This window comes from Sander lucioperca, chromosome 4 (genome assembly GCF_008315115.2).
Source record: "Sander lucioperca isolate FBNREF2018 chromosome 4, SLUC_FBN_1.2, whole genome shotgun sequence".
In the NCBI taxonomy this organism is placed as follows: domain Eukaryota; kingdom Metazoa; phylum Chordata; class Actinopteri; order Perciformes; family Percidae; genus Sander; species Sander lucioperca.
The window spans coordinates 21,670,870-21,692,800 of NC_050176.1; the positions used below are offsets into that span (position 1 = coordinate 21,670,870).

A 21,931-nucleotide genomic window follows, 5' to 3' on the forward strand; every position below is an offset into this window, starting at 1 on the left:
CGATCCCGCAGTGTTTTTTTTAGCCGCCCGCTCCCGCCCGCAGCAAAGTTAAAACCGCCCGCTGCCGCGAGATTTGCGTTGGGTCCCAATCCCAATGCAGCCCTCTAAATGGAGTCAACATTTAACTAACAGATAGCAACATGAAATGTCCCCAGTTGGTTGCTTATTTTAAGATAATTGTTTTTTTGTATTACAAGTTTCCTGAAATTGTTTAAATATGCAAATGAGACATTATCTAATGCTAACCTTTGGTACATTTAAGAGAAATCTACAGACACAAATATATAAAGTGTAATAAAAACATGGCACAATGGTTTCTTTCCACTAGTCTGAAAGGAGAGAATAGTTGCAGCACTGAATTAAAAAAAAAAAAAAAAACTCACCTCTTGTCATTTCTTCCCAGGAGGGTTTCTCCACTCTGACCTGAATCAGACAGTTGAGGCAGAAGAAGGTCATGATGTCACTCTTCAGGGTCGTCTGGACCCCCCCGTCGACTTGTCTTCCTACACGCTGGATGTGGCGAGACTCGACCTCAGCAGCTATGATGATGTCTACTCTTATCGACGGGGAAAGGATCACCTGGATGACCAGATGGATCGATACAGAGGCAGAACAACTCTCAACCATGAAGACCTGATCAGAGGCATCGTCACGCTGAAGATCTCCTCAGTAAATCAGTCTGATAGTGGAGAGTACAAAGTCTACGTCCCAGACCTGACAGCCAGTTTTACCACTTACATCATTGTTGGTAAGCATGCTGAGTTAAATAGTTTCATTCATAAAAGTGTTGTCTGAATTCAGGATATCCCAATAAAGGCCCTGATTTAAGACCTTAAAGCCTCTTTAAGGTGTTTGTTTTTAGTTTGTCTGGCTGATCAGACCTCTGCTCAGCTTTAATGTGAACTTATTAAGTAATTGTTCCTAACTAGAGCTTAGATCGGCCCAAAAAATCAAGCCCGAACCTGCCCGAGCACGTTGCGTCCGAGTCCGGCCCGGCCCGACACATTAACTGTAATTATGAGCCCGAGCCCGATTTAAACCCGACAATTTACAGAACTACTATTTACAGAACTACAGAAATCTGTTTAGAATAATGCAACAAGGACGAGGCATGTAAACTGCGCTGTTTGTTTAGAAAGGAACGGATCGCAAGTGGATCTGAATGAAGAAACGTAAAAAAAAGAAACAATGATGATCAACATATTGTTGTCACTGCCCACGACTTGTTTAAACTGTTTCCATACCTCCGACTTTCCTCCACACTTGCTCAAAGGTAATTCTCCTGTTTTTCTTTTTTTCTTTACATCTTCAAGCTCCCGGTGTGATGCGTGCGAGAGGAGGAGACTCCGCGCATGAAGTGCTGCATTTTGTAACTGCAGCCTAACTTTTGTACACATTTGTTACTTTTATATAGCCTATATATATATATTTATAATATTTCTGATTATGGCATAGCTATCTCCCCACCCAAATAGGATAATAAGGTAATGGATAAAAAAAAAAAAAAAAAATTGCTTGATCGGAGCCCGGCCCGGCCCGGCCCGAGGATGTGGCGGAAAATAACGGCCCGAGCACGACCCGAGGTCCGGTTGGGCTCGGATCGGGCTCGGGCCGAGAATCTAAACTCTATTCCTAACCCAACAAAGCTAATAGGAGGCTCTGAAAGATTGAAGTCAATCAGTCTCCCAGAAAGTCCTTGGAAGAGGTCCAATCAGCCAAATGAACTGAGAACTCCTGTGTGGGTGTTTTAGAGCCTTTAATACTGGATATCTTCTCGTGCCAAAAGATGCTCAGTATAGATTGTAAAATAAATGGCAGCAGAAGACGTGCAATGTTGATTAAAGGTGCTCTAAGTGATGTCACATGATTTTTAGGCTACAACATTTTTTGTCACATACAGCAAACATCTCCTCACTATCCGCTAGCTGCCTGTCCCCTGAACACACTGTAAAAAAAACATCTCCTCACTATCCGCTAGCTGCCTGTCCCCTGAACACACTGTAAAAAAACATCTCCTCACTATCCGCTAGCTGCCTGTCCCCTGAACACACTGTAAAAAACATCTCCTCACTATCCGCTAGCTGTCTGTCCTCTGAACACACTGTAAAAAACATCTCCTCACTATCCGCTAGCTGTCTGTCCTCTGAACACACTGTAAAAAAACATCTCCTCACTATCTGCTAGCTGCCTGTCCCCTGAACACACTGTAAAAAACATCTCCTCACTATCCGCTAGCTGCCTGTCCCCTGAACACACTGTAAAAAACATCTCCTCACTATCCGCTAGCTGCCTGTCCCCTGAACACACTGTAAAAAACATCTCCTCACTATCTGCTAGCTGCCTGTCCCCTGAACACACTGTAAAAAAACGCGGTCTCTGTAGACAGCCCAGGCTCCACAAACGGCAACAAAAACAAACTGGCCAAACTGCACCACCAAACATAACAAACAGTGTTCCAGCCAATAACCGACAAGAAGGAGCTGGTTGAGCCATCACCACAGCAGCGTTAGCACGTACGCTACTTCCACAATGCGCGGTCATGACTGTTTCAGGAAGCACAGAAGGGAGGGAGAGGGGACGGGATGAGGAGGAGGGAGGGGCGAGCTAGTCTCGTTTTGTTTGACAATACTTCGAATGTCAACAAGAAGTGACATCACCCAACATCGCTTAGAGCACCTTTAAACCAATACTATGTAACTTCTCCCTCTTCGGGGGACCAAAGTGGGAAAAGTTAGTATTGCTTTAAACCAGGGGTCACCAACACGGTGCCCGCGGGCACCAGGTAGCCCCCAAGGACCACATGAGTAGCCCTCAGGCCTGTTCTAAAAATGAAAATTGAATATTGACATTATCTGTTTCCCACCTTGTTAAGTCATTGTTGATAATTATTGTGAGAAATCATTAACGTAATCAGTGTCTCACATAGATGAGTATCATTAATCATTAATAATCATGTATAACTAAAGGCAAACTGAGCAAATTAGTTATTTCAGAAGAGCGTATCAAACTGGTAGCCCTTCGTATGACTCAGTACCCATGAAGTAGCTCTCAGTTTCTAAAAGGTTGGTGACCCTTGCTTTAAACTGTCCAGTTTAGATAACGGGCACAGCCAACTTTGACTACTAGAACACATTTTGGTCTGTTTTGTTATATATTTTCGTATTTTCTTTTTTTGTTTACAGTACCCAAAGGCCCAGTGAGCAAGACAAAGAGAAATGATCCAACCACAACTAGACCTCCGGCTACCAATCCTGGTAAATGTCTGAATAGTTGTCTATAAGGCTGAATCTCAATTCTCTATTTACCCTACCCCTCAGCCCTTGGCCCTAGAAAAACGAGGGGTAAGGGGTAGGGGTGAAATCATACCCCTAGGAAATGGGACGCCACTTAGTTACATCATCATACATACTTAGGTCTGTTTGCAATACATATCTGTATACACACTGCATGGTGTGTTGTATCTGTTTCAATTATCACTGTTTTAAATGTCATTGATGTTCAGAAACACTCTTTGTTAACAAAAAGCTGTCTTTATTGCCCAATAAAGTAAACATTACAGGCAAAAACATATAAAATATGTTATATTACAGAACCATTATCAACTATTAGAACCATAACTTGACTGTCACACACATATAAAGAAGGCACTCAAATGTATAAAACTAAAAAAAGACACACAAGACCACAAACAAACAAAAAACTACAGGTATTCTGAAATTCCAGACCCCAGTCTGATGCCTGTTGACCAGTAACCTTTCCCTCCAGACCAGTCTGATGCCTGTTGACCAGTAACCTTTCCCTCCAGACCAGTCTGATGCCTGTTGACCAGTAACCTTTCCCTCCAGACCAGTCTGATGCCTGTTGGCCAGTAACCTTTCCCCTCCAACCCCATTTCTTTCATTAGTGTCCTGTATCATAACCAACAACAATGTACAGGTGCATGAACAGGAATGAATTACACGTTTACAATAATACAGTACCAATACAATAATGAATGGCTACAACATGAACGCAGAAACTAATGCTCGTTTCCAGAAAGTGGATCAGCTGCCGGGTTTCCTCCGGCGTCCCTGTGTGATACAGGACGGTAGTGTTAGACACTGATATCAAATGAAATTCACTGCTAATGGAGTTTAGTTAACACTGTAGACATGCATGGAGTCCATATAAGGCAGAGAAATGCGGGACTGTTGTGCAAATAAGCAATGTAGCTAACGTTAACGTTATTAACGCTATTAGTGTTAGCATAGCAAGCTAGCGATTTTTAAAAAGTTTTCAATTAACAACATGGTTGCAAATATATATGTACAGGACTGTGTAGAGCACAAAACAAGACCGTCGTAATTTTTAAATTAATTAATCAATAAGCCGAAAATACTTACATTTATGGATCTCTCTGGTCGACCTGGCAGCCATGTTTCCTGTTGCGCAATGCATCAGGATAGCCCTTGCTGTTCAAGTAAGCTCGCGTTCTTACTTGGCGGAGGCGCTGTAGCTTAGTGGTTAAAGCGCCTGTCTCGTAAACAGGAGATCCTGGGTTCAAATCCCAGCAGTGCCTGATTGTCAGCAACAAACCTGTTCCCTGATTGTCCAGAGCCCAAAACTTACATGCAATGTTGTTTGGGTGGTGATGGCGCAGTGGATGTAACGTGGGATATTATGTGGGATTCCCGCTGTGATACATCAACCAATGTGTCCCTGAGCAAGACCCTTAACCCCCAGTTGCTCCAGAGGTGTGCAATCTCTGACGTATATAGCATTTGTAAGTCGCTTTGGATAAAAGCGTCAGCTAAATTACATGTAATGTAATGTGTCAAGCCCTGTATATAGCCCTTCTCCCTAGCCCTACCACCTCGTATTGGGACAGCACTTACTCTCACGGGAGGGCTAAGGGGTAGGGTAAATAGAGAATTGAGATTCAGCCTAAATCTGTACCCAATAGTTTTAAATTCATGCATAACGTTGACATTGGAACACAGGTAGTGCGATATCAAGTCCAACAGTCTAGGTCGGCCTGCCACAGGTTTGTAATGAACCAGAAACATTTTTCAGTCTGCCCGGTCGGATTCAACTCTGTTTACTTCTCATAACCATGGTTACAAGGTGCTGGTCTAACCGGCTCTGTCTCACTGGGTGCGTTTCCTCCATGGGGGGTTCACCGCGACCATAGGCCGCGATCGGCTCTAGGTCAGCTTGGAAAAGCTCAGGGTGAAGGGGGCTCGCGGCTGAAAGCGCCCCCACCAGACCTCACCTATACTATACTATTATCATGGACTCCAGTAGGGTTGGGTACCGAACGCGGTGTTAATATGGCACCGGTGCCTTAATGACCAGTATATACCGGACCGAATAGCAACCCGGAATTTGGTGCCACTGATACGCCAGCGCTTCTCTCTGATGCTCCGAAACGGACATTAGAGGCAACAGAAGCATCGCTGTGCGTGACCCTGTAGGGGACGGTGCCCTTACAGATTGTAACTTTTAGCTGAAGTTGTAATTCCAATGAGACATAGTGTTGCTTTAACACTACACTCAACAGCAGCTAACATTAGCCTACCGCTAGCTAGTATCTGGGTTAAAAAACGGTTAAAATGCTGACAGCTAACGTTAAACGGTGTAAAGTGTGACTGTATTTCACTGGAGAGGCTTCAACACCGGGACGTAACAGTCTGCAGCTGCTGCCGTTGTCGATAAAACAATCAATGAAATTGGTGCATTCAAAGTTATTGTAAAATACCCTTTTCCCCTCTGGTGGTTGTTTTTGTCGTTCAACAGCAATTTACTAGTGAAATAAGTTATTGTTATAAGTTAAACTATTATTAAATCTTTAATTTTGACCATATGGCCTTAACAATAAACAAGCCGTTCTTTAATGTCGGTGACTGTTGTTTAGTACCCTTCTTTTTTTCTTCTTCTTCTTTTTAACTTTTCTTAAAAGTATCAGTTCAGGCACCGTTGTAAAAGTATCGCTTTAGCACCGGTGTGAAGTCCGTGTACGTTATTTGCTGGCGCTACCCGAGCCGGCTATGTCCTCCGGTAAGAGAGTCGCTGCAACCTTTGGTTTTAGTTCAACAGATTTATTGACGACCACTTCCAGCAGGTGAATACCGTGCTTGTTGCTTGCGATAGTATGAGTTTGTGTGTAGGTGTGGTTTTCTGTAAAATAAGGAAATAAAGAATATGTAAATATAGCCTGTACATAATGAATACACGTATATACAGATTAAAAATCAATAAGCAACAACTCACTCTGCAATATACATAATTATATGCAATACATATATAATTGCTATGCAATAAAAAGTTGCTGTGCAAACAACCAAATAATACTGGATAGTAATGGAAATCAATCAAGTCCAATGTAGTAAAGAATACGCTGTAGTTTTCATTGTGCAGTAACATCTATTGGACACTAGATGGCGCTCTAAGACCACAAATGAACATAACAGCAACATACAGGTACAGTAGTCATGTGATAGACCAGCGGCGCGACTGGCACGCTGAAATGCACTTCAACAGTTAAACCAGCAACAGCATCGCAAGTGCAACAGCTGGACTAATCCTCAGCAGGATTGTAATTAACGAATGTACAACACTGTCCTAACATGCATCCATGAATCAAAAGTATTGACTATTGTTTCTGAATGACATATTTTGCAGTAAGTTCCTAGCATTACAGTAGACATGAGCATGCAATCCTGAACTATAATTAAGAGAAATACTGTCATGTTAACTACACAAACAAAGATACATGCAACGCCAGCATGGACATAAAATTGTGCACTTACGTTCTCACACACGCACACACCAACACAACAGAATGCTATACATGTAATGTGCAACTTTAGGAGCAGCTGTGCTCATGTCCGCCGCGAACTACAAAAGGAAATGGCGAAGTTGCGCATGTGCGCAAATGCGTGAGTCCAAGGAGTGACGTCGGCTCATCAGTCCAGCAGGGAGTTTTCCACAGTCGGTATCGGAAAAAACCCAAGCGATACCCAACCCTAGATTTCAGTGGTTTTCATGCTGTTTAACTGTTATATTTCTGCCCAGTTTCAGATAAAGTAGTCTAAACTAACATTGATATACTATTCGTGGACTAAGATTCCAGTGGTGGTTGCATAGGATTGTTTCAGACTTGTGCTTCAATCCATATTTTTTTTTGACATTTAATCTGTCAAAAGAAAATTAATTGCGGTCAAAAAACTGTTTGCTCTCCTGCTTAACCGACAAGTGAGTCATGGCCGGGTTGGCTCAGTGGGTAGAGCAGGCGCACATATTTAGAGGTGTATGCCTCGACGCAAAAGGTCCAGCGATCGATTCTGACATGAGACGATTTTCCTGCATGTCATCCCCCTCTCTCTCCCCCCTTTAATATCTAGCTGTTCTTTCCATTAAAGGCTGAAATGCCCCCAAAAAAGTGAGTCATGCACCTGTATTAAAACGGGAAACTTCACGAGTTATTTCATTAAAGAAAATTGGTTTTAACTTGTTTTATATTTTGAGGAAGTAGGGTAACGACAGCATTCAAAAACCTCAACGGAAGCTTTTGAATGTAAAAAATAAATAAAAATAAAAAGGCATTCGATACAGCCCTAGCTGCCTAGAAAACTGAAGTGTCTTTGATTAACTGATAATCTGACTGTAGAAGTTACAGTATATGAATTTGCCTTTCTTCTAAAATCAACATTTCCTCTGATTTTCTTTCAGAAGGTGAAAATGAGAAGGCTGCCCGTGCTCGTATGGTTCCCATTGTTGTCCTAATTCTTGTTGCTGTCATCTGCGTTATTGTTCTGGTGAAATGTGGAATAATGCGTAAGTTACAGCTTAATTATTAACATTTAAAGTCCTATTATGTTGTTGCTGATTGGAAACCTGAGCTGAGATCAAAGATTACAGACTTCTACTGTTACTGAAATATTCTTTAGATGTGTATTTGTTCTCTTCCTACCATCAGTACACACCAACTTAAAGTGTTACAACCTGCTTTCCATGTCTTCATAGAGAAATAAATGAGGAAGTTCAGAGAAAGGAGGAATCATCAAGCAGAGACTGCAAACGCCACTGAACTGTTCGAGGACCTCATCCACCAAAAACCAGCCTCAAGACCCTTCTTGGCCGATCACCTCCTTACTTAGGTCACCTGCTGCAGCCAAAGTCTGGTCCTCACTTCATCTTCAATTAAGCATTCCCCAAACCAACTCTGCCTCTGGTCTCGCATCTTTTCAGTCTGCTGCTGCTCACGACTGGAATGCTCTGCAAAAGATTCTCAAACTGGACAAACTAATTTCCATTTCATCCTTCAAAACCATAATATCATCCTTGTTCACCGACATATGCAGTTGCTTCTCTACATAATAATTCTTCCAGCTAAATATTTGAATGGTTTCTCCCTCTCTTACTCACCCCATGTACCTGTGCACTTGTCTCGTTTATATAAGTGTTTATTGTTTTCTGTGTAGTATTTCAAACTGTATTTCTAATGTATTTATTGTCTAGCCCTCTTTCCCTCTCCCTAACGAAAGATAACCCAGAGGACATCGGTGTCCTGATTGAAGGTATGGAGGTCCTCAGTGAGTTAGGAAACGTTGGGGACGCCTGTGCTTTGTTATTTGGACTAATATCCTGTCTGAACCTGAGTTACCCAGCAGACCTCAAATGCACTTCTGAAGTGATACAGAAGATTCTCATGAATCTGGCTTACCGATTAAAGCTATGCATTGGCTGTATTTGGGCTGGGAATTCAAGCCATTTTGGGACTCTTTCCGGCTGCTCTAAAAACCAAACGTCCTGTTAAGTCAGACTCATTTCACCTCAGGGTGATTCCATACAAATCCCGGTCTGTCACTGGCCAATATCGGACCCTTCCGATCCAGGATTTTAAAAATTCAAGGCTTAAACGTCCAATTAAAGCTATGCTTTGGCTGTATTTGGGCTGGGATTTCAAGCCATGTTGGGACTCTTTTTTTTCCATCTATCCATCCATCCATCTTCGTCCGCTTATCCGGTAACGGGTCGCGGGGGTAGCAGCTCCAGCAGGGGACCCCAAACTTCCCTTTCCCGAGCCACATTAACCAGCTCCGACTGGGGGATCCCGAGGCGTTCCCAGGCCAGGTTGGAGATATAATCCCTCCACCTAGTCCTGGGTCTTCCCCGAGGCCTCCTCCCAGCTGGACGTGCCTGACGTACAGAGGTGCCCAGGGGGCATCCTTACCAGATGCCCGAACCACCTCAACTGGCTCCTTTTGACGCGAAGGAGCAGCGGCTCTACTCCGAGCTCCTCACGGATGACTGAGCTTCTCACCCTATCTCTAAGGGAGACACCAGCCACCCTCCTGAGGAAACCCATTTCGGCCGCTTGTACCCTGGATCTCGTTCTTTCGGTCATGACCCAGCCTTCATGACCATAGGTGAGGGTAGGAACGAAAACTGACCGGTAGATCTCTTTTCGTCACAACGGTGCGATAAATTGAATGTAATACCGCACCCGCTGCGCCGATTCTCCGACCAATCTCCCGCTCCATTGTTCCCTCACTCTTCTTCCGGCTGCTCTAAAAACCAAACGTCCTGTTAAGTCAGACTCATGTCACCTCAGGGTGATACCGTACACATCCCAGTCTGTCACTGGCCAATTTCGGACCCTTCCGATCTATGATGTTAAAAATTCAAGGCTTTAACGTCCGATTAAAGCTATGCTTTTGCTGTATTTGGGCTGAGAATTCAAGCCATGTTGGGACTAATTTGCTCTACAAGGCAGTTTTTGTTTTGTTTTTTTTGCTTCCTAGTTTTCACAAGGACTTTTAGTTTACAATTTAAAAAAATCTTTTAACAGGCCTAAGATATTTCTACTTATGTGAAAAATATGTTTGTACTTTTCCAGATGAAGCTTTTAGGTGTAGAGATGTTCCGATACAATTATCTTTGCTTACTGATACCCAAACTTGCGTATTGGCCAATTACCAAGTACTGATCCCATACCAGTGCGTTAAAAATGCTTACATTTTATTATGTTTTAACAGCTGTACTATCCCCGTATGGATGTGATAGTATTGCTATCATTGTTGGCTCAGGTTAAACTTTTTGTGATCATACACAAACAATGAATGCCATAGAACTGTCTTTTATCTAGTTTGACAGTGAGTGTAACAGAAGAAAAAAAATTAAACTACTTAAAAGTAGATTTTCTTTCTTGGCTAAATTACATATTTTGGATCGGTGCATAAACTCCAGTACTTGCCGATACCAGCATTTTAGGCACTATTTCGATACTATCGGAACATCTTATGTTATCTGGTAAATTGTTCCCAGTTAGTCAGTAGTAGAGCTTAGATCGGGCCCAAAAAATCAAGCCTGACCCTACCCGAGCCCACGCACGTGTCCGAGCCTGGCCCAGACCGACAGATTAACTGTAATTATGAGCGGTAATGCAACAAGGACGAAGCAAGTAAACTGTGCTGTTTGTTTATTCAGAATGGAATGGATCCGAATGAAGAAACGTAAAAAAAAAAAAAAACCTTGACCCTCGCTCCCTTCCTCAGCCGAATAGTGAGGGTAACAGATCAATGCAGCAACATAATCAAAGCCCTGGAACCATATAGGAGACTTTCTTGTCTCAATCACCTAATTAATACTGTCCTTCGCCACGGTCTGCATGCTGACGCGCTGGCCGACAACAGATGGGGGGGGGGGACACGATGTAGCACAGTTTACCTCACAGTCAAGTCAGTGCAGGACATCCACCCAGAGCTACGGGAGAAGCTGGGGAGGCAGAGCTTGCTCCCCACTGAATAAGGCTAATAAAGTAATGATTAAAAAAACACAAATGCTTGGCCCAATCATAGCGGCATAAAATATCAGGCTCAGAGAATCTAAACTCTAGTCAGTAGCCCATTGCTACAATTGGCTATGTGTGTAATGCAGGCGAAATGTTTTATAAAGCCCAATGTTACATAAATAAAAATGTAAAATGGATGTGCATGTTGTCATTTTATATGCATGTTTGGTCATATACAATACATTCTTGTCCTAGGAATGAAAACAACACAAATTAAATCAGCAAGATTGACATCAGTTCATTCAACAACACTGACATAACTTTAACTGAAAAACCCTATATGAGTTGATAGGTCAAGGTGAAATTGTGTTCTAGTGAAGGTTTTTGACCAATCTAGAATGCACTCAAATTGATTTAACTAAAGTAACGAAGAACAAACATATAAATTCAACAAGATGCAAATGAGTTGAATGCAAATACTAATATGTTTAACCAACACATATATGCTGTGTTCAAATAACATGTTAAAGGTGGTTTGACTTGGTTTGTTTAGATTAGGGCTGCCCAATTTGGCCCGCGGGCCAACTCTGGAAAAAAAATGTCATTCTGTCTCAACATTCTACTAACTCAAAGACTGGCTGCAGTTCACTATCTGGCCACAGTTTAACATTAGTTTAGATGGGGCAAGAGGGGGGGGCGCTATTTAGCTTCTGTCAGCGCAGATCTTTATGATGACAAGAGTGAAGAAGAGGACGATCCGTTCTGCACATGCGCAAGATAATACTGTTTTACCGAGGATACGACCTGCACGATCTGTTCCACGCTAGCCTATGGCTAGCCTCCACCGGGAAGCTAACGTTAGTTTAGCTAACAGCTAATTCGGCTAACCGCTAGCTGACAGCTAGATTCAGTCTAAAATAACGTTAACTCAAACGTAATGGGAAAAGCAGGCTACAGCTAAATTAAGACTTCACAGTAATAACAATAAAGACAAGTATTGAGTGATTGTATTTTAAATGAGCACAAGTAAAGTAGAACTGACGTAACAGCTGTTATATATGTTAGGTGTTTGTTATATATGTCAACGTTTATTTTCAAGTTTTATTTTGAGGGTCTTTTAAAGTTATTACATGCTGTCTCAGCTAGCAGTTAGCCGAATTAGCTGTTAGCTAAACTAACGTTAGCTTGCCTGTGGAGGCTAACGGCAGACCGCTACAATCAGCTAGCGGTTAGCCGAATGAGCCGTTACCTAAACTAACGTTAGCTTGCCTGTGGAGGCTAACGGCAGACCACTACAATCAGCTAGCGGTTAGCCGAATTAGCTGTTAGCTAAACTAACGTTAGCTTGGCTGTCGATCGGAAGCGTGGAACCATAGACTGTATATAAGAATGGACCAACAGATCCCGTTGCTCTGGACGGAGACCAGTGAAGGCCGTTAGAAGGACTTTTCTGGTGATGGCTGAGCGTTACTGCGCAGCCTCCAACTGAGAGAGACGACGAAAATGTGCCGTGAGCAACCTGTCTGAAAGTTGGAAGTCTTCTGGTAGCTGTGCCAAGAGAAATCTCAATCATTCCCAATCTAGCAGAGACGGAGAGCGTAGGTATATGTAAGGAGATAACATGGACACAGGCTAATTATTGATCACTAAAATGATAGTTAACATTAGTAATTACACTTAAACAGCTAATGTGAGACGAAACTGCCTGTGAGCTTCTCCTGTACTATACGGTAATTCCTCTACTATGCGACAGTAAGTCTCGTGGTTATGACCCAATCGTTAGCCTATTTTTACAAAAACGTCTGCTACGGAGCCATAACATGAGGTACAAGGTAATGGAGCCTTTTATACATTGTCGTGTTTCTTTAGAAATAAACAATGGACAAATAGAGTCTTTAAACTCTTCAGATGTAAAGTTATTCTCTGTCAAAGTGACGTCAAAATGAATGGGAGTCAATGGGATGCTAACGGGGGGTGATCGCTTTGTAGCATCAAAATGGCGCCATAGGAGGTTCGCGGTCCGAGGAGAAGCTTACCCCCTTGCGTGGAACAGATCGTGCAGTGTCGTAAATCCTCGTACAACCGCGCATGCGCGAACATTTTGCGCATGTGCAGAACGGATCATGCAGGCAGAACGGATCGTGTACCGACAGCTACCATGGATCGTATGAAGCATAGAGCTCAACAGTCCCGCCCCTCCTCCGAGAGACCTTGGGTTCCAGAAGTAAATTTCCCGTTCATTTCTCCCATTGACGTCTGGAAAAATCCGTATATAAAGAGTTTTAGACCGTGCCTTAGGCTAACCAGCTACGATGTGACTCATCAGCATACAACATATAATTTCGAGTGAAAATACAAACAGAAAATCCCAAAAAAGTCAAAGGTACAAGACGCTGTACATATTTTCAATACAGAGCGAAGGAACTACTCATCCCATAAACCACCGCGCACCACTGAATAATATAGTCTGACACAACCGCTAAAGAACTTCCAATCCGATGACAGCCTCGCGCACTTTTTCCTCCAAAACATAGTGATTTTTATATAGTGAATGTACAATTAAAGGACAATTCTGGCGCTAAAATAAACCTAGGGGTTAATAACAGATGTGTACCCACTCGATCGCTCTCTGGGACATGTTTTCATGCTAATAGAATGAGTTTGGAGCTTGAAACAGGCTAGCGCGGACCGCTGATTAGCTTACAATGCTAGTATTCAGGGCACAGGGAAAGTAAAAACAAATTGCTATTTATACCACTAAAAAGGCTCAAAATATCACCAAACTTCAACAGTAGTGTAAATAACCATATGTATATTTTATTACAAAATATAGTGACTGTCTTTTATTTGGAAATTTTTGTATTGAAACGGACTTCCGGTCTAAAGCTCCGCGCCTTTTTTTTTTTTTTGTTTGTTTGTTTTTTTTTGGTTTGGAAGCACGCGCGTCTGGCTAGCGCAGTTCATAGCAGGTAGCTCATTCCAAACGAAAACGGCAATAACTTTGACACAGAGCCCATGGTAATTATTATTATTATTATCATGTATTTGAGAATGAGCATTTTGCCTGTTAATGTTGGTTCTGCACAAATGTGACATCATGTGATTGTGAACAATGTTAACTGATCGGTTACATGTTTTTGTATACATTTCAGCTCTTACGTTGGTGACATGGTGAACGGACTATGGTCCATAAAGAATTAAACATCATGAAACCATCAGTAAAAGTCTCATCCTTGTTCGGGGGTAGCCTATGCTACAACTATTGTGATGCACAAATGGAAGGAACTGACGGGATTCCATTATAAAGGGATTGTATTTTACTTACCATCATAATGAGGGTGGGGGTGTCTGTCTGGTCATCTGATGTGCCTCAATGTCTGCTTGGGTTGCAGTGACCTGCATCATGATAAAACAACATTAAGCAAAGACTTGTTACAGTGTCCCAGGAAACATGAGTAGACTATAGTGATGAATGTGGGTTCACTTTGGATGTCATTATTGGTTATGAGGCAATAGGTACTGATGTTTGTTACCTGACAAAAAAATACCTTTTCTTAATAAGTTAGTTATTCTGCTACCGTTAAATTCGGCGTCATGTTTGACTCTGTAGAACTCCGATTTAATGAATAAGTGGTCAAGAAAAAAACAGGGAATCCCCCTTTATTGCATTTTCACAAATAGAATCAAGCTTTCACAAATCTGAAACTGTGTTCTAAAAATAACTCTAAACTCTAAAAAGTAGTCTAATTTACACATTATTCCACGTTTCACCCATAGACTGTATATATTAGATCTAATATATAGTCTATGGTTTCACCAGAACAATGATAACGCCGATGACAGCGACAAGAATTAGGACAACAACGGGAACCATACGAGCACGGGCAGTCTTCTCATGTTCACCTTCTGAAAGAAAATCAGAGGAAATGTTGAGTTTAGAAGAAAGGCAAATTCATCTACTGTAACTTCTACAGTCAGATTATCTTCTAGGATAAAGTAAATCAAAGACATTTGTATCGATTATTATTATAAATTTTTTATACAAAGCTTCCATTGAGGTTTTTGAATGCTGTCGTTACCCTACTTCCTCAAAATATAAAACCAGTTAAAACCAATTTTCTTTAATGAAATAACTCGTGAAGTTTCCCGTTTTAATACAGGTGCATGACTCACTGTCTTTTGACAGACTAAATGTAAAAAAAAAAATATGGATTGAAGCACAAGTCTGAAACAATCCTATGCAACCACCACTGGAATCTTAGTCCACCAATAGTATAATATCTATAATATATATAATGTTAGTTTAACCTACGCTACTTTATCTCAAACTGTGCAGAAATATCAAATTTAAACAACATGAATAGACATGCAAACAAAAAAATGGGGGTGTGACGCGTTTCGACGAGACAGGTCGATTGGGTTGCTGATTATTTTTGGGGTTCCCCCCCCTTTATTTAAAGTGACAGTGGATAGATATGAAAGGGGGAGAGAGATGGGAGACGACACGCAGCAAAGGGCAGCAGGTCAGACTCGAACCCGCACCACTGCAGGACTCGCTCTTACTGGGTGAGCTAGAGGCCGGCCCAGAAATATTAAATATAGACTGGATGATCAGTATCTGGATGGAGTACTAATGACCGTGATCACGTGATGTTATTGCTGAAATATTTGATGCAGAACACCTTGGTGGGGTTTTAATTTAGCCTTTCACACTTTGACTTCAATAAAGTGTGAACTTTCTTCACTGCTGTAAATCATAAAGTAGACACAGAATCAGAGCAGAAAGAGAAAACTACAACACTGAGCATCACGTTCCCTTTTAAACATCTTTATTTGAAATAATAAAGATAAGGACAAACATCCAGAAAAGTGCTACACAGTCAGAAAATGTTGAAAACATGTTTTACATATTGTGCTTCACAGTACAGTCAATAAAATAAATATGAGTTCAACAATAATCAGAGAGAATAAATATTGGGAACCAAAGAAAAAAAAAACAGCTTAAATATGAAATAGAAGCTGGCTGTTGATGAGCAGATGGTCCTATTCAAGGGAAGAAGTAGATTGAAGCAGTACCGGCCATCAAAACCAAAACAAAGGGGCTACAAGATCCTGGTCTTGGCTGGTTCTGATGGTGTACCGCACAACCTAGAAGTCTACACAGGGAGAGTGGTACAACCTCCTGAGCTGATTGTTCTCCGCCTGGCTCTACTCACACTGGCTCAGCAGGGAATTCACTGCTCTGGTACTGTTAGTGGCAGCAGACTACCAGGCATAGACTTGATGTGTGATACTGACCTAAAGAGAGCAGGACGTGGATCTTTTCAACAAAAGATGGCCATTGTTGGAGAAACCACTTTACATGTTGTGAAGTGGTACGATAACCGCTCAGTGATTACACTGGAGCACACTCCGTCACCGAGGTTGACATCGAGGTTGGGATCACCAAAGTCCCCTGCCCTGCTGTCGTGAAAGAATACAACAAGAATATGGGTGGGGTGGATCTGTTGACTCACTGATTGAACTGTACCGGACCAAAATCAGATCAAAAGGAGTGGTACCAGGGGCTGGTGTTCCACTTCCTGGATATGATCACCGTGACCACCTGGCTTCTCTACTGAAGAGATTGTGAAAGCACTGGCATGAGAAAGGAGGAACAAATGAAGCTGTATACCTTCAAGTCATACATCGCTGAAGGTCTACGCAAGAGTGGAAAAAGTCTGGAGCGCAAGAAAGGTCGTCCCAGTTCCACAATTGCTGGTGAATATGAGAAGAGGAGAAAAAGGCCACACACACACACACACACACACACACACACACACACACACACACACACACACACACACACACACACACACACACACACAAAATTGTGTTTGGTTGGAGCCATTTGTTGTTGCTGTTTGTCCAAATAAATACATTTCTAATGCTTATATTGCTTGTTTCCCTTATTCCACACATCATAATTACTATAGTAATCCTTGGCGTGTTAGTACCCTGTTAGCACATTGTTGAGGCAACAAGCCGATATTTGATCGGGGGGGGGGGGGGGTGGAGTTACATTTTATGATTGAAGTATTGTCAGGGGCTTCCAAAAAATTAGGTGGAATATTTTTTTTCACCAAAACAAAAATAATTCATGCCATAGAAGGTTAAGCTGATGAAGTTTGATGTGTTTTTATGGTTGAGGGGATGACTGCGTATGGTCTCAGACCACCAACCCTCTCAGACCGTGTTCTGCAGCGCTGGGTGGGTCTCCGTCCTCCTCTGTCGTCGGGGGCCTCAGGTATCTCACTGATAAGTTGTTTGGCCTCGCTGCTTTCATCTTCTTCCCTGTGAGAACATGGAAACCACTTTGTGACACACTACATCTGAACAGTTCAGGAAGGTTTGTGTGTACTGCTAACAAGTAGAGACCAGGGTTTCTGCAGCTTTCAACAAGTCAAATTTAAGACTTTTTAAGACCTTTAATCAATGAAATTTAACACCTATATCACGACATTAAAGAACAACGAAATGCAGAGTCACAAAAAGTATTTGCAAAGTAAATAAATCTATTCAAACTGAATAAAAGAGACACCGACCGTTATAATATCACCATAACATTAATAATTTCTGATGTCACATTTTAGCAAATGTATGCAAAATAGGGATGTAAATGATTATCAGCCGTCCTACACACAGACTACGCCAGGCAGACACACAGCTGACAACCTCGCAGGTGGAGCTAGTTTTAAACCTTGTGTTGTCTTCCCGTAGCGCTTTTAGCAACTTTTAGTTAGTCAACCGTTTCCCCCGAGTGAAAGCTGTGTTCATGAGAGACAACACTGCCACACCATCCAGTGCACCGGTGGAAAGGCTGCTCAGCCTGGGAGGTCTTATGCTTACCCTCAGATAAACAGACTTTCAGATAAACGTTTTGGAAGACTGCTCCTGATGAGGTGTAAACAACCATTTTGTGCTGATGTGGAATAGGTTGCCTGCCACCCATGCTATAGACATAGCTCAAGCCTATGACTAATATCCTCCTTTCTATCTGCCGTCATACTGTGAAGAAGGGCCAGCACATTCAGTTAACACAGCCTTTTAATTCTGAGGCTAGTCATGCTTTAAGTTGTGCTTGATTTTATTTTGGCTAAAATGTCGTTGCCTCTAAGCTGTATTATGCCATTTTATTTTATTCACACAAGCCATCGACATCAATCCATTTTGAACTTATTCTTTTTTCTGTTGGATTTAGATGAGGCATGTTTTATTTTGAGACATATGACCCATTTTGATGTAATCATGTTGTTCTAAGGAGCCTATTGATACTGTTTTCTTATAATAAAGAGCACAAAAGAAATACCTGTTATGTCCTCCATAGTAGAACTTTATGTAGGCCTACACATTTAGGAACAGATATTGGGTTCTGCCCAAAGTCAAGCAACGTAAAAGTAACGAGTAACGTAAAAAGTTACTTTCCACAGGGGGTAACTAAGTAAAGTACTGGATTACTTTTAAGAAATAACGGGTAACGAGCAAACACTACTTTTTAAAAGTAACTTCTCCAACACTGTTAAGGAGTAAATGTACCGAGTTACTCTATCCCACTGATAATAAAATGCTGTAAAGCAGTTTGTAACTTATGGATGACTCCACGTTTCACCAGGAGAAGAACAACACCAACACCACCACCACCACCACCAGCAGCAGCAGCAGCAGCAGCAGCAGCACAGACACTGGCCAGCACTGTTTTCCAGACAGATTCCTCCTTTGCAGAGCCTGAAGAAATATCAGACAGAGTTGAGTTTAGAAGGACAGTTTCAAAAGGTGATCCAGGGTTTATCAACATACACATTCACTGTCACATAGTCTCCCTGCCAGTGTTGGGAGTAATGCGTTACAAAAGGAACGCAATTACAGTAATGTATTCCTTTTTGCTGTAACGCAGTAATATAACGCATTACTAATGAAATTTCGGTAATATTATACCCGTTACAATCTCAGTAACAACGCATTTTAACGCAACATTTAGTGGCGTTTTCTTTTTTTTTTTTTTAAAGAATTCACCAACACCAGAAACATTTCTTCACAGGAAGAAAAAAAAAAAGTCTGTGAGTATTATTTCCTGTTGCTGTATTCGATGATTGAGATGACTGCAGAGACAGATACATTTGCGAGATGAACTTTATTTTCAGGAGTTTTACGCTGCGTTGAAGTGAGCTGTCCCGTCACTGTTCCCGTGGTCAGAGCCAGAACCAGAGACGGTACGGTCAACATCTGTGTCCCAACAGGTGACGGTACGGACAACATCTGTGTCCCAACAGGTGACGGTACGGACAACATCTGTGTCCCAACAGGTGACAGTACGGACAACATCTGTGTCCCAACAGGTGACGGTACGGACAACATCTGTGTCCCAACAGGTGACGGTACGGTCAACATCTGTGTCCCAACAGGTGACGCTACGTCAACGCGGACAGCAGTGTCTCCGAGCTGCTGACAGATAGAAACATGTTGAGAATTAACGTTTAGAATTGCTACAGGTACATATGATTGCATTTTATCAGCAGTGGAAAGTAACTATACTGTTCTTCAATACAACTGTAAGGTACTTTTAATTGAGTATTTTCATTTTCTCCTACTTGCCTATTGTATGCTTTAGTTCTGTTTTTATAGCTTTAGTTACTTTGCATATTCATATTAATTATACTAAATATTATGAATAATCTATGATGTATTAAAGTGGATAAAGAGGAGACTTTATTGATCCGGAGGTGAAATTCACAAGCTAGCTGCCAAGTCAAACTTCCGCTGTTATTGAGGCTGAGGTCTTTGAATGCTGTCGTTACCCTACTTCCTCAAAATATAAAACCAGTTAAAACCAATTTTCTTTAATGAAATAACTCGTGAAGTTTCCCATTTTAATAAAGGTGCATGACTCACTTGTCGGGTAAGCAGGAGAGCAAATTAATTTTCTTTTGACAGACTAAATGTCAAAAAAAAGTCTGAAACAATCCTGTGCAACCACCACTGGAATCTTAGTCCGTGAAAAGAATAATATCAATGTTAGTTTAGCCACTTTATCTTAAACTGGGCAGAAATATAACAGTTAAACAGCATGAATAGACATGCAAAAAAAAAAGAAGCTGCGCAAACAAAATGGGGGTGTGACGCGTTTCTACGAGACAGGTGGATTGGGTTGCTGACCCCTTACACACGGACAGTCTGCCCCGGTCTACGGTCGAGCCGGCAGGGGGAGAGGGTAGGATTGGGCATCGAGAACTTATCCCTAATTGGAATCGTTTCAAAAATTACGATTCCAGTAGAATCGTTTCTTTATTGGAATCGTTTAGAGGATTTGGTTCCAAATCCGATCATCGCTTCCCAATTTAACATGCGCAAGTTTTGGTTTCCAAAGTGGCCAGGCTCTTGTTGTGCTACAGCCTTGGAGCACAGTAAGCAGCGCTCTAGTGTGGCTTTATTTTACATTGAAAAAGCTGTAAAACTGCAAACCACCATTGAATCAAAATAAAACTTTCCTCTTATTTGTGAAAATAGACATGTGACCCGCTTCAACTCCACCCCTCAATCCAAATCATGCCCAATCCCAGGTCGAGCCGGCACGGGGAGAGGGGGCAGCACAACTCCAAGAAGTGGTGAGGTCTTGCCGCGAGCCCCCTTCACCCCGAGCCTTTCCAAGCTGACCTAGAGCCGATCGCGGCCTATGGTCGCGGTGAACCCCCCATGGAGGAAACGCGCCCAGTGAGGCAGAGCCGGTTAGACCAGCACCTTGTAACCATGGTTATGAGAAATGTTTCTGGTTCATTACAAACCTGTGGCAGGCCGACCTAGACTGTTGGTCACTAATGGAAACCACATCAGAAGAAATCAGTACCAAAAACACTGTAGCAGGACGTCCTGTGTGCACATCGTGATGTTGATGCTACAACGATGTACCGTGCAGCTCTAACGCAGCGTTGAAATTTAGAATTCCGATGTCAACGTTATGCATGAATTTAAAACTATTGGATACAGACTTATAGACAACTGTTCAGACATTTACCAGGATTGGTAGCCGGAGGTCTAGTTGTGGTTGGATCATTTCTCTTCGTCTCGCTCACTTGGGTACTGTAAAAAAGATTAAAAATAAAATAAATATAGTTGTCAGTACTTGAAAATACAGACCAAAATGTGTTCCAATAGTCAAAGCTGGCTGTGTGTGGGCGCCACGATAGCTCAGTTGGTAGAGCGGGCCGCCCATATATAGAGGATTAGTTCTTGACGCAGCAGGCCCGGGTTCGACTCCGAGATGTGGCCTTTTGCTGCATGTCATTCCCCCCCCTCTCTCTCTCTGCCCTTTCATGTCTTCAGCTGTCCTGTCAAATAAAGGCCTAAAATGCCCCAAAAAAAAATCTTTAAAAAGCTGGCTGTGTGCTTTACTCTGCCTGTGCACGTTATCTAAACTGGACAGTTTAATCAACATTGCACATCTTCTGCTGCCATTTATTTTTACAATCTATATTGAGCATCTTTTGGCACGAGAAGATATCCAGTATTAAAGGCTCTAAAACACCCACACAGGAGTTCTCAGTTCATTTGGCTGATTGGACTTCTTCCAAAGACTTTCTGGGTGTTTAGAGACTGACTGACTTCAATCTTTCAGAGCCTCCTATTAGCTTTGTTGGGTTAGGAACAATGACCTAATAAATTCATATTAAAGCTGAGCAGAGGTCTGATCAGCCAGACAAACTAAAACAAACACCTTAAAGAGGCTTTAAGGTCTTAAATCAGGGCCTTTATTGGGATATCCTGAATTCAGAAGAATCTGAATGAAACTATTAAAGCATGCTTACCAACAATGATGTTAGTGATAAAACTGGCTGTCAGGTCTGGGACGTAGACTTTGTACTCTCCACTATCAGACTGATTTACTGAGGAGATCTTCAGCGTGACGATGCCTCTGATCAGGTCTTCATGGTTGAGAGTTGTTCTGCCTCTGTATCGATCCATCTGGTCATCCAGGTGATCCTTTCCCCGTCGATAAGAGTAGACATCATCATAGCTGCTGAGGTCGAGTCTCGCCACATCCAGCGTGTAGGAAGACAAGTCGACGGGGGGGTCCAGACGACCCTGAAGAGTGACATCATGACCTTCTTCTGCCTCAACTGTCTG

General features: G+C 42.1%; 2 protein-coding genes and 1 non-coding gene across 8 annotated transcripts in view; 2 read left to right on the forward strand and 1 right to left on the reverse strand.

Moving 5' to 3' along the window:
• Nucleotides 1-21,931, forward strand: part of LOC118494862 (myelin-oligodendrocyte glycoprotein-like) — a 48,680-nt gene that overhangs the window by 3,309 nt on the left and 23,440 nt on the right. The window contains exons 2-5 of one of the 3 annotated variants that reach the window (XM_036000480.1): nucleotides 404-748; nucleotides 3,183-3,254; nucleotides 7,711-7,815; nucleotides 8,005-8,120. In XM_036000480.1, coding sequence (XP_035856373.1) covers nucleotides 404-748; nucleotides 3,183-3,254; nucleotides 7,711-7,815; nucleotides 8,005-8,012 — 530 coding nt within the window. In that variant the 3' untranslated portion in view covers nucleotides 8,013-8,120. Of the gene's footprint in view, nucleotides 1-403; nucleotides 749-3,182; nucleotides 3,255-7,710; nucleotides 7,816-8,004; nucleotides 8,121-21,931 lie in introns of those variants that run through there. The other 2 variants (XM_036000477.1, XM_036000476.1) reach the window with 2 other exon arrangements.
• On the forward strand, nucleotides 4,486-4,558 carry trnat-cgu. The gene has a single exon. It is a non-coding gene; the product is annotated as a tRNA-Thr (tRNA).
• LOC116049915 (V-set domain-containing T-cell activation inhibitor 1-like) overlaps nucleotides 16,902-21,931 on the reverse strand; it is a 46,555-nt gene continuing 41,525 nt past the window's right edge. Inside the window, exons 3-6 of one of the 4 annotated variants that reach the window (XM_036000471.1) lie at nucleotides 21,613-21,717; nucleotides 18,475-18,538; nucleotides 18,400-18,444; nucleotides 16,902-17,107 (exon numbers count right to left, since the gene is read on the reverse strand). In XM_036000471.1, coding sequence (XP_035856364.1) covers nucleotides 16,927-17,107; nucleotides 18,400-18,444; nucleotides 18,475-18,538; nucleotides 21,613-21,717 — 395 coding nt within the window. In that variant the 3' untranslated portion in view covers nucleotides 16,902-16,926. Of the gene's footprint in view, nucleotides 17,108-18,399; nucleotides 18,539-21,612; nucleotides 21,718-21,931 lie in introns of all 4 variants that reach the window. The other 3 variants (XM_031299960.2, XM_036000468.1, XM_036000467.1) reach the window with 3 other exon arrangements.